Source organism: Perissodus microlepis, chromosome 1, assembly GCF_051167445.1.
Source record: "Perissodus microlepis isolate ML-2025 ecotype Zambia chromosome 1, ASM5116744v1, whole genome shotgun sequence".
Classification (NCBI taxonomy): domain Eukaryota; kingdom Metazoa; phylum Chordata; class Actinopteri; order Cichliformes; family Cichlidae; genus Perissodus; species Perissodus microlepis.
Genome location: NC_140461.1, coordinates 7,588,679 through 7,601,012, shown reverse-complemented (window position 1 = coordinate 7,601,012; position 12,334 = coordinate 7,588,679). Strand labels below are relative to the sequence as shown.

Genomic DNA, 12,334 nt, shown 5'->3' with positions numbered 1-12,334 from the left:
GCATATCTAAACTAGGTTTCTTTAGAAAACAAGAGGAGCAAAAGGAAACACTTAAAATTCTATAACTTGGGAATTACTTTAAAAATGACATTTTCATTAGGGTTTCATCTGTGTATATAATATATAAAAATATGGAAATGAGAAACAATTCAAAATACAAATGAATTGCTCTCTTTGAGATGTAATTACTAGCCCAGCTCTGCATAGTCTACAGTCAGGATCTGCAGCTATCAGGGAGTCGTCTGATTCACTACAATGGATTTTGCTCCCACACTTCTTTTGCTCCTTTGATCGTCTTCAGCCTCCTGTTTGCTTGCGACCCTGGAGGCTTTGGAGTGGGTTTTTTGTTGTTGTTGTTGTTGTTTTTTTATTTATAGGCAATAAACATGGGTACTGTAAGGACTGACTAAAATCTAAAACACTGGTTTATCAAATTCATCGTGACCATCCGTTTAAGAAAAAAAAATGCTACAGTTCCTATCCTTTTAAATAGAGTTCAGCTGGTTATTATTTATTCTTCACATCAGATATTTACAAAGGTGTAATTAAGTACATCAAAGGATGTATTAGTCATAGACAAAGAACAAGCACACATCATCAATTTCTGGTTTATTTATAAGGTCCATTATTTTGTACACCACAGGACAGCTAGGATTTAAACAATATAGGCAATTCAGCATGGAGAGAATCGGGAAAGCTCATCTCTTTATACATCTAATAACCTGAGGAAAGAGAAACAAAACAAGTTTGCAATTGAAAGTACGTAACGGGCCACATAATCTGCAATAATATTGTGCAATAAAGTAGACCAGCATGCAAATGCACAGTTCGAGGTAGCACTGGGCAGCATCAGTTACTAATGCCTGAAGCAATTCTTTTTAAAATCCACACTGCCCATCCAGGCAGCATGCTGCAATATGGTGCAGTCTCACCTTGATAATCTACAACTTGTCAATTCCCAGCTCTTCTGGTGTTGAAATGCCGAGTTCTGTGAGGGTGGGCTTTAGCTCTTGGATCAGGTAGGGATAGATGTCTTTATGGGGGCCTGCTTTGTCCTAAGATAAAGATAAAAATGTGATCAGCTGTAAGGCACAAAAAAATCCTAACAAGGTGTACATCCAATTGTAATCTCAAAGATTACGATTTATGTGACTTAATTTCCTCTAATGGCATATTTTATTGAAGTGAGTCTTACACACCTTGACAGCTTCAAGGATGCGGATGGCACTGGCCAGGTCGTTCAGCCTCCGACAAGCTCTTAATGCCGAATCCAAGATCTTGGGTTCAGGTACCAAATCATATCCAATTAGGGTGTTCATTCCTGTGTGTGTGTTTAGTTTACAGAAGTAGCAATGTAATTTTAAAGTTATGATTTTTAGAGTAACCCTCATTTGAACTATAACAATACAAAAATAATCCACTCAAAGTCACCTTTCCTGAGTTCCCAAGCATCTAAGTCAGGCTTGCTGAAGTAAGTGACCCAACGGGAATCAAACTCCTCATCTGTCTCCACCTTTCCATGGGAGTAGCACCTGGAGGCCAAGGGAGCTTGAAAAAAGGATTCAATAAATAAGTTTCAAGGACATACTTGTATTACATGCATACATACATAATACAGTTTAAAATTGAACTAATTTGGACTTAAAAAACATACATTTATTTCTTTTGTTACCCGAGACAAAGAAAGTTCTAAAGCACTGTATTGTACTTAAAGTAAATAAAACATTCCAGGTCCTTAATCAAACATACACACAGTGACATTTTAAACTTTTGGAACACACTGTAAAATTACCACATTTAATGATCTACCACAAGTTAAAAACAATGTCTGCATCTACAAATGAACAGGAAGTGCATCGTGGTGCTGAACCATAGTAATAAACATTTACCTTTTAAATAGATATCAAAAGTATTTTTAACAAACAATATATTTTAAAACAATATGTTCATTTTGCTGTTACACTGATTTTTTTTTTCACAGTACCCAAAGCGCCACTGCTCTTCTCATCGCCTTATCATTAACAGTGCTGCTTCTTATCACTTTTCACTCTGGCTGAATGCAACCTCAGAGGCTTTTGAACAAGGGCACATTGTCAAAACCTTCTAATTCATTTTCATTTCTACTCTGGTATGAAATTGCATTTTATACACAGAAACAGAACTCAAAGTACTGTACCAAAGTTATAAATTCCAGCGGTATTACAGAAAGAGTGAAAACACGTTACACATTTTGAGGGAGTAAAGTAAAATAGGGTCATGCAATTTATTGCTACATCGCCTTGATCAGAATAGCTGGTGTTTGCGTGTACATTTGAAGAGGTAAACGAGTTTGGTTTCAGTTTCTTTATTTCCAGTGTAGGAAGCTAGCAAACTAAGCATTTGTCGTAGAGAGGAGGTCACTGAACAAACTGTTATGCATTATGGATAATCCAAATGACCCTCTGCACCGCTTACTGGACAGGCAGCAGAGTACCTTCTTAAACTAACTGAAGGACAGATAGTGAAAACCACTTCTACCAAATACTGTAATGCCTCCATTTATTTAGTCCAACAATCCTGAATAATGATTAACTTTTTACATAGCACTCATTAATGTTCTAAACCCGTCTGCCATATACCGTCAACTAACATTATTGACCTGCACAGGTGAGCTCAGGTCGGTTATTTCAGGAGAACAGCAGCATTAAAAAGGCCAAAAATACATGCTCATGGTGTAAATCTTAGATCAAACTCTGTAGCATTGTGATCTGCATTCAATTTTGACCATAGTCCAACGTGTTGATATGAGCTGCGCGCAAACTGCGGTCGCTGACTCTCTCAAACAAACCGAGGAGGGTCATCGCAAGGTCGTGACTTTTACGCTTTAATTCAATTCGCGCCTCAATATTTAAATCACACAACGAAAGGTGAAAACACCAGACAATTTTAATTTCAGACCCTTAAACACAGCAGGTCACAACTTTAATTCAATGTCACCCCATGTTAGCTTCTAGCTACATACAAGCACACAGGGTTAGCTAAGCTAGCTGGGTAGCTATACGAGCCCATTTTACTTAATTTATCACACAGTTTGTTTAATTTCACGTAAGGTGCAAAGCAGACGGTCCTACCTGCGTAGCAGGGTCGTGACCGAGTCAGACTCCGCGCGCCTGTAGCTGACAGTCGGAAAACGGCCCGGAACATGTTACCGCACTGGATACTAACCGTCCTGTACGTGCTAGAAAGGGGTACTCTGGACCTACGGAAGGACACGACGAGGGCGCCATGGTCACGTGACTGAACGAAGACAGCCGAATGCCTCCTCCAGGCCGTCGACGTGAACGATTTTTTAAATTCTGTTTTTTGTTGTTGTTGTTGTTTTTTTGTTTGGGTTTTTTTGCTACTATAAAGTAAAATATAAATATATTGATTTAACAATAAAATTTCTAAAAAGAAATTTTTTCTTCTTGCTCATTTATATTTTTTTCATTTTAGTTTCCATTTTATTTTTAGTTTCGTTTTCCAATCATGGGAAATTAGTATTATGCCCAATATAGTCATATATGCAGAAATAAAAGTTATTACAGTTTTATATTTTCGAATTAGATTAAGTTTTTATTTATTTTGCGTTGAATTTTTGTTTTCACTTATCTTCTTTTGGCTGCTTCCTTTAGGAGTCGCCATAGCTGAGTATCGATGCTCACAATATCCCGATCATCCTCCTATGTCAGCCCAATCCTCTGCATGTACTCCTTCACTAAATACATGAATCTTCTCCGTGGTCTTCCTCCTTTCCTCCTGTCTGGCAGTTCCATCTTCGAAATCATTTGTCCGTCCCATAATTACATCAGTTAAGCAGAAGTTTGGCTAGCAAACTAGTTTGGCTTCATAAGCTAAATTAGTTTAATAGTTTTATATATTAGACTAGTAAACTAATTTAATAGTGTAGTAGACTAGTAAATTACTAAACTAAAATTCATATTTCAAGTTGGTACAGTGTAACACCACTGGTAATGGCCTATAACACCAGCAGAGGGAGCTGTTGGTTTTAAAATATGTTCTTTAGCCCTCTGGTTGTAACAGCACGAGTAATTTTCTAGTGTGGCTGCAGGTGCAGCCCAAGTCAAAGAAGTGGAAGATGTCAATGCAAAACACAAATAATCAAATACTTTAGAGTTTTTAAATACTGATTTATGTGGGGGTTGCTGTAGTCACATGACAGGCCTTTGCTGTGGATGTAACTAAGGTACAGTGGATTACTCTGTCATGTGTTGATTCAAGTTTGTGTGTGTGTGTGTGTGTGTGTGTTCTTAGTGACGCGGTGAACTGTAATCCCCCCTAAGCCCAGAGCACCACAGTAGATGTCCATTAGTGTAATGTGTTGCTGCACATCTTTCCTTCTCTGTCTCTGCCTGTCTCTTTCTATCTTTCTCTATCCGAGTCAGGCTTTTATTTTCTTCTTTGCTCTGTAAATATCCATGTTGACGTTGTATGTTTAGGCATTTAGCCTCAATTTCAGAATTCCTTTAAACATGTAATTAGATAAGCTCCCTGACCTCTGATCTCACCATGGAACAGCAGCAGAAAAAAAAAACATTTTCTTAAATTGGATTTACACAAAACATTCATGTTCCCATATGAGTTTGAAATGATATTTGACTCTATAAGAGTCTTTACAATTTAAGTTACTGTTCTTATGTAAAGTCATCTGGAATAAGAATAGAAATTCAAAAATTCACCATAAAGTGAAAAATGAGATGATACAGATATCATGAAACCTCAAAATGTTTCCAAGAAGCCAAAACGTCTGAGTTCATTTATTCTCTTAAGCCTATCTCTTGAGCCTACCCCAGCTCATAGGGCAAGGGGTGGAGTACACTGTTCAACTCTCCCAGATAAAATCCATACATGTCAATTACACTGTGGCTCTGATTCCTTGCATAGCAATTATTGTACTTTATTCTGAAGAAAGACATAAAAAATACAGAATCTGAAAATGCTACTACAATTGTGAACCAACTCACACACTCAGATTAGGTGTTAACTTGTGTGTAGTGTAACACTGCAGACATTTAACGCCATTACTCAAACTGTTTTCTCACCACCTCCACTCTGTCCAGTGTTGTTCCAAAAAAAGGAAGAAAACTCAGTATGATTCTACAGTTATGATAGTTTTATTGGCATTTTCCAAGGTTTTATTTTACAGTGATGGTCACAGTTTGGAAAGGTAAAGAGACATGAAACAAAGAGTGGCACCATTGCAGATAAATATGGGTCCCTCCTCTGTGTGGCCTACATAGTAGCATGCGGTTTCCATGTTAGGGTATATTTGCTTGTTTAACTGAATTAATTTGTGTTTTCTAGCAGCAGATGGACATGCATAATACGTTTAATGCACTATTTTATATTGCTAGGGTTGGATCATGAATAAATTGTAGCATGGTACGTGAATAAGTTGTTGGATTGATTGCTTGACCTCTGACCTCCATCAAAGCCTCACATCCTTGTACATTCACTGTGATTAATGCTAATACTTGTCTGATTATCAATGATGCTATTCAGACCATAAGCAACTGCAGTTGTTCACCTACACACCAAGCCTTATAAGCGGTGGCTTTTATAGATTTCAATGCATTAAACAAACATTTTGCTTTTGTTTTTAAATGGTCAGATTTTGCTCCCTGAGGAAAAATACTTGTTCTATACAGTTTAAATGGCATTATATTCTTTTAAGACTGCTCTGTTAATTGAGTTGATAAAATACCAGTGTATAGTCTTGACCAGAAAGCCACATCTTCATCCAAATGGCCCAGACACTTGGTCAACTATGGCCATTAAATGTATTTAAACAGTAGCCTTGGTAATAAACAGTAAAGGCTGCATGTTCATTTGGTAACTTCAAATCACTGTGGCCTTATTGGTACTGTAGCATCACAACATCTTAACTGTTGAATACACTGTGTGACAACACCAGAATACTGATATGAGTGAAGGACATTTTGAAACGGGGGGTACATACAACTTATCTTACACATATACTTTTTTAAAAAAAGAAAGAATGATGAAGAAAACAGGACACGTGATCTAAATCACTGAAACCATTAAAGAAACACTATGTACAGCATGGAAAGAGTTTGACTGGTGGTTGTGTAACTATTTTTTTTAAACAAAATTAGATGAGCAACATCACAGAACAACACTGACAACAAGGACTGGAAGTGATGCAGGAGTTGGAGGGGCGAGCAGAGCAACGTGTGATATGTGCATGTGTGCAAAACTCTATCAGTATCACAATAAAAGCATAATTTTGCAGTGCCTGCTACTAAGCAAAGGAAGAGGGCACCAGGTGTCGATGTTAAGGGCAGAGATAGGTTTGGTTGAGGGTTTCTTTTTTTGTTTGGTTTTTTTTTTGTTTTTTTGGGGGGGGTGGAGGGTTAGGGTGACAAGGATTAAATAGGGTGAAAGCACTTTTCGCTGTAGTTTAGCCACTGCCCAACATCTTTGTGGCACGCTGGTTGGCCTCATCAATCCTGGTCTTGTTGGAATCAGCCTGAAAGAAAGAAGCACCAACTGTTATAGAGCTCAGGTAGGAAAATGTGGTCAAACCAATGCTAAAGAGTGGAGAGGGGCAAATTAAATGAAGATACTGAATGGATGGATAAAGTATGCAATGGCACGTGAATCAGAAATTCCCCATTAGTGTGTGAAATCGGGGCTAAATCAGCACAACTGGTTTATATCTACTGTTATATACCCTGATGCCAAGCCTGTAATCCATTAGCCAACTTCTGTTTTTTCTATACAGTTATATTTTGCACATATTTGTGTTTTATTTGCATTACATAAAATTCCAGCATTGGAACGGTACAACTACACGTTCTGATTTTAATTCCTTTTTTCGATTTCTGTCTTTTTTTTTCTTTTTAATGTTTTGAGAAATTATAACCTAATGCGTCAGTCTAGATATATTTCAAAGCATCATTTTTGAAGCTGACTTGTTTCCATCAAACATCATATATATTTATTATACAGCTATAAAACACCATCCCATATCAAATAAACTGAATACTGTTCATGGTAGTGGCATAAAAAGCTCTGACTGTACACTACCTTGTCCATGATCCTGTCAATCTGGCGGTTCTGCGTGTCAATCTCCTGACCCATGTCCAGGGCCATGTGACGCAGGTTGCCAATGATGCCGCCCACCTGCTCCAGATTCTCATCCATCTCATTCTCCCGAGCATCATTTGTTACCCTAAAAAATTCACAAGGTTGAAGTGAGAGTGCTTATTGGCTTAAGAACAATGGGAGCTGTTGTTGGATTGTGCTGGAGAGCATTTTAATGGAGTTAAATTGCTTCCTAAAAACACATAATATTAATTTTAAAAAGTCCTTATCCAATTCTTATTCCTTACTAAAATGTCTTATTCATGCAGCCCCTCAGTTTATCCATTGTCTGTGAGACATTGTAACTCATTTGCCTCTACAGGAGGGTTTCTTTAAGTCTGGTGTGTTCTGTTTGACTGCCTCTTGCAAACCAAAGGTTTAAATAGAAGGCGGTCAGGTTTCTACCTGTGAGGAATTTCCGCTCTCACTGAAATCATATAGACAGAAAAGTAGAAAAGCCTGCCCTACTGGCACAAAGGAAATACCTGTACATGTTCTAACTTAAAATATTAGCATTATTGGTGACCATTTTCTACTGTGAAGTACGTGCACAACAGAAAATAGGTTAACACATAACACATCTACTTTAAGAAGGAAACACTAACTACTACAGTGTTTTTGTCTCTAGTGAGAATGAAGAGTTAGAAACATCACGTTTAAAAGTACAAATGTTCACCTTTCAGACAGCAAATTACATAACTAGGTATTACTGAATGACTTTCAACATGAGGGCTGAGATCCCTCTGGAAAGCCAAAGATAGGTTTCAGGTATTTAAGCTGCGATACATAAATAAAAAATAAGTTTTTGATTTAAATGGTTAAACGCTGATATAGGTTCAAAATGTTGTCATGGGAACTATTATTGTGTTTATATAAATATCGAATTAATGCATAATTAAAGAGATATTGCTGCAGACTGAAATGTCTCCACAGTTCGTCAGTATTTACATCTTTAAACATTAAACTGATATAGAATTTGATCTGTTCCTGAGGCGAAACTCAGCTGAGAGATTACCAGTCACATTGTGCATAAGGAAAGAAAACAGTTACTTAAAGAGTCACATGAACAGTCGGCTCCAGGATATGCCTCCAGTCATTACATAATTACATACATAAACACTACCACATATCTCATTTTGCACAACAACCAAACCTGAGCATTTATGCACAGAGTCAGACACAAACAAGCAAGCTTGGGGCACACACAAACCAACACCTACACACATGAATGGTTACCTGCGGATGAAGCCCCCACTGATGGCCATCTGTTCGCGTTCGTCCACCACTCGTGCCCCCGGCTGGCTGTTCACCACTCCATCCTGGTTCCCTCCCCAGGCCTGGCCCCCGCCCTTAATCCTACCACACATACAGTTCAGTCAGAGTCAATGTAGCTTTTTATTCTGTATGTGTATGTTTATGTGTGTGCATGTATATGCATGTTTGTTAATGACTGAATGGTTGTGTATGTGTGTATTTGTGGGCTGGTTTGTGTATCTGAGTAAACATGTAAGGCAGCCAGTGAGTGTGAATGTGAGTAAGCATCTTTATCCATGTGGATTTATTTCTTGCTATTTACTATCAAAACATATATATATGAATATATGTTTAGAAGACACTGCAGATGGTTTTAAGCCAATTAGCCACCTAAAAGCAACATGCCAGCCACGTATGATAAGGTTACATACATGCATTTGCAGTCTGTTAGCAAATAATTGATCTAACATGCAGATCAATTGAATCCAACACAGTAAGCTTCAATGTGGCTTATGCAAGAAAGGAATTAAAAGTTTAAAAACAAAACTTCTCCCACAAGCAAATACAGAAAAGCACAAACACTGAACACAACAAGCAGTCTCCAGACAGAAGACACACAAACACAGAGATGTAAACATGCAGTGAGGAGACATGCAAGGCAGAAACATGATATTTGACATGAAAAACGGAAAATGTAAAAAAGGCAAAGGATCCGATACATGCTCTATTAAAAGAAAGCCGTTAGATCCAATGTGATTTAAAAAAAAAAAAAAAAAAAAAAAAGCATATTAATTTAAAAAAAAAATCCCTAAACATACAATGTGATCATTTTGCATGGAAGACTTGCTAAAAACCAGCCCTTCATTTCATCTGGATGGATAGATCAGTAGGAGGATTCACTGCATACAGTCAAATAAGCAAATGTAATTCTTAACATTTGTTTTATATTGCTTGGAATATCTGGTAGGTGAAGATTTCCACTTAGGAAAAAGCTATAAACAATACTTAGGTAACTTAAAAAAAAATAATTTTGTTTGGTTTTCAGCCAATTGCAGGCCATTTGAGGCAACACAAATTCACCCACCAGGTATTCTAGACATGCTAGAATTCTTTTTCTCATGCTATTTGACCCAGGGTTGCCATACAAACAGTCTCAATCAAATGAAACATATGACGTAACCACAGGATTACATAACTACTGGTTTACAAAAGGGAGGACCAAAGAGCCATAGAATAGACAAGCTCTGAACCCAAAAACCAAATCTTCTGGAAGCAGAATAAAGACGGATTTTAAATACACCCAAATATTAAATATTCTCCAAATGGGAAAAAGAGACTTTACTCATACATAATGACTGATGTGTTGAAGTAAAGCGAAAAGGATAGTGCTAATGTCAATGTCACTGTGTTGGACAATAATTATCTGTTGTTCAAATGTAATGTCATTTCCAGATTAGATCTAAAAATTGTTGCTTTACACACTAAAGGCAAACAAAAATACTAAAAAAAAATACCAGTTAAGTAATACAGGAATAAAACCAGATATAACACAAAAATCATTTGTTTGGTTCTGCATAATCCTTTCCTCAAAAACAAAAGAGCAAGTTTTACCCAACTCCCCATATTCATGGTTTGTACCTTTGTACATATAATGTGCATATTGTTAATCATTAAGACTTCACTTTATTCACTCCCAGGCAAATATCTGAGAAACACTTTGGGTGTAAACCAAATGAAAATAAAAATACAATTTTCTTATATATACTTTTGGTTTGTAAGCCACTTGTATTTTCTATAGCTCTGAAATAGTATAACCATATCCAGCAAATGTATTTGTCCCAGCGTGTAGTATGCTCAGACATGACTCAGCGGCCATAGTTTGGCTGCTAAAAGGGTAGAGAACAGATCACACAGGAGTTTGGCAAAACTGACATTAGCAATCGAACTTAACTTTAAAAAGTAAACATACAGATTTAAGAACTTTAATACTGAAACAGTGGTCAGAAAAAAGAAAACAAGTTTGCCTAACTCATGCATGAGACTGTAATGTGCAGGGCAATGTTGAGGGAAGAGAGGTAGGATACAATCTATAATCAGAGGTAAGGTTGTAAATTTTCCCAGCTTTCACTTCCTTAAATGTATGTATGTGTTTATAAGTGATACAATAACACCTTTAGTTACACTCTACAGAAGCATAGAGTCCTTCCTACTGTCACCAAATTCACAATTTCCTCCAAACAAATTCCTGGATCACTGGAGGTTGCTCTCTAATATTGTAGGATCTTGAACTGACATGGATAGAATATTTAAAAATGCAGATTTTCACCACATTGTCTGCAAAAAGGCAAATAAACACATTTCCAAAAGGCTAAATGTGAAATATAAAACTTTAAAGTATGTCTCTGAACTGGAGGACCCATCAGACTGCCTGGCTGTGACTATCAAGTAACTGTGTAATCCAGGATAAGCTTTTTTTTTACTTGATAACAATAACAACCAGTAAAACAAAGTTACATTTTTTCTTCATAGAGTCCTATTGTTATAAAAAAAGAAAAAATAGAAAAAAGCTTGGATTCATTTGAATGCACTGAGGCATAACCAATTATATATCTTTATGTAAGGAGGCGACTAACTGATTTGTTTCTTGGTTGGACTTTTACGCAGCATGATGCATCATGCTGCAGGACATTAGGGTGGGAGTTTGGGTAGGGTTTGGAGTGTTTCTGTGGCCGAGATCCTTGCAGATGCTGCTCCCTGCTGGAAGAGAATCTCTCATCCAATGTGGAATGAAGGGCTTTTGACAGCTGCTGAGGCTGGACAGAAAATACAGTGGCATCCGTATGTTGTTCATGCATGCACACATTCTCTCCCTGCAGAGTCTTAATTTAAATAATCTGTCTCACACTCGTGCATGCAATGCTGGTGCCTGTTCAGAGAGCGTGCTGTTGTGGCTGTAGGCCTGACTGCTCACACCACAGTTCACCATGCTCTACACACCAGAAGCAGGCAGATGGATAAAGAGGCAGGTAGGCAGGCACTGAAACACATGCAGTCAGGCAACATAGGCAACACCTACTTGTTACAGGGACATGAACATAGACCACAGAACTGTCCTAGATTGTTCAAATTCTTTTCTGCATCCTTCATGTCCTTATTGATTTGGTCCATCCCCTCCTCGATGCGTTCCAGTTGTTCTGATTACCAACACATTGTCATTTATCCCAGCAAAAGAACGTAAGCACATGAGAAGAGAAGAGAGGAAGAAATTGCAGGGTGGAAGGAAGGGGATGGGAGTAGAGAAGGGGGACAAAGGAGAGAAGACAAAAAAAGACATTGACTGTGACAAGAGAGACATCAGACATCACCATCACCACCACCACCACCATCACCAGCACTGGACAGGCAAGAGCGCACGACTCCTGGCCGGTACCTACTTTTTAATACATGGGCATATCAGACCACAGCATTGTCCTATATCTTTTAAATCTTTCTCGGCCTCCTTCAGGTCTGCGTTCACCTTGTTCATGCCCTCTTCCACACGATCAAGTTGTTCTGGTGAGGACAAAGGCATGAGAGTGTTGAAATAAAGTTGACTGGTTTGTATCGAGGGCTGGCGCTCTACGCTAGATTGCAAGAGGCAGACTGTGTTTTGCTAGATGCAGAAGGCAAAGCGGGCAAAAAGCATTAAAAGTATCAAATGAACTTTAATTTTTCTTCATCTGGAGCTTTCCATGTGACTTTTAATTGCATGCATTTCTCGTGATAGCCTTTTTTTCCCTACCTCCATGGGATCATCTTTTCTCAGTAAGTATTTGATGTGAGTGGTGCTGAGAATCAGTAGCAGTATGCTTCATCCAATTCTGCAAGTGTACACAAGGACATTTATTCTGCCACCTTAACTGCTTAAATATTACTGCATGCCAGTGAGAATAGA

At 37.9% G+C, this 12,334-nt stretch overlaps 2 protein-coding genes across 2 annotated transcripts in view; both read right to left on the bottom strand.

Moving 5' to 3' along the window:
• Nucleotides 1–592: 592 nt before the first annotated feature.
• LOC146393247 (cytochrome c oxidase subunit 5A, mitochondrial-like) lies at nt 593–3,253 on the bottom strand. The gene is made up of 5 exons (XM_084928499.1): nt 3,111–3,253; nt 1,432–1,548; nt 1,200–1,321; nt 933–1,055; nt 593–722 (listed from the first exon to the last, which is right to left on the bottom strand). The coding sequence occupies exons 1-4, from the start codon at nt 3,181–3,183 to the stop codon at nt 942–944; spliced, it is 426 nt and encodes a 141-aa protein (XP_084784625.1). The 5' UTR covers nt 3,184–3,253; the 3' UTR covers nt 593–722; nt 933–941.
• A 1,881-nt stretch (nt 3,254–5,134) lies between these two features.
• LOC146393246 (synaptosomal-associated protein 25-B) overlaps nt 5,135–12,334 on the bottom strand; it is a 42,073-nt gene continuing 34,873 nt past the window's right edge. Inside the window, exons 5-8 of the mRNA XM_084928476.1 lie at nt 11,477–11,594; nt 8,383–8,502; nt 7,090–7,234; nt 5,135–6,529 (exon numbers count right to left, since the gene is read on the bottom strand). Coding sequence (XP_084784602.1) covers nt 6,461–6,529; nt 7,090–7,234; nt 8,383–8,502; nt 11,477–11,594 — 452 coding nt within the window. The 3' untranslated portion in view covers nt 5,135–6,460. The remainder of the gene's footprint in view (nt 6,530–7,089; nt 7,235–8,382; nt 8,503–11,476; nt 11,595–12,334) is intronic.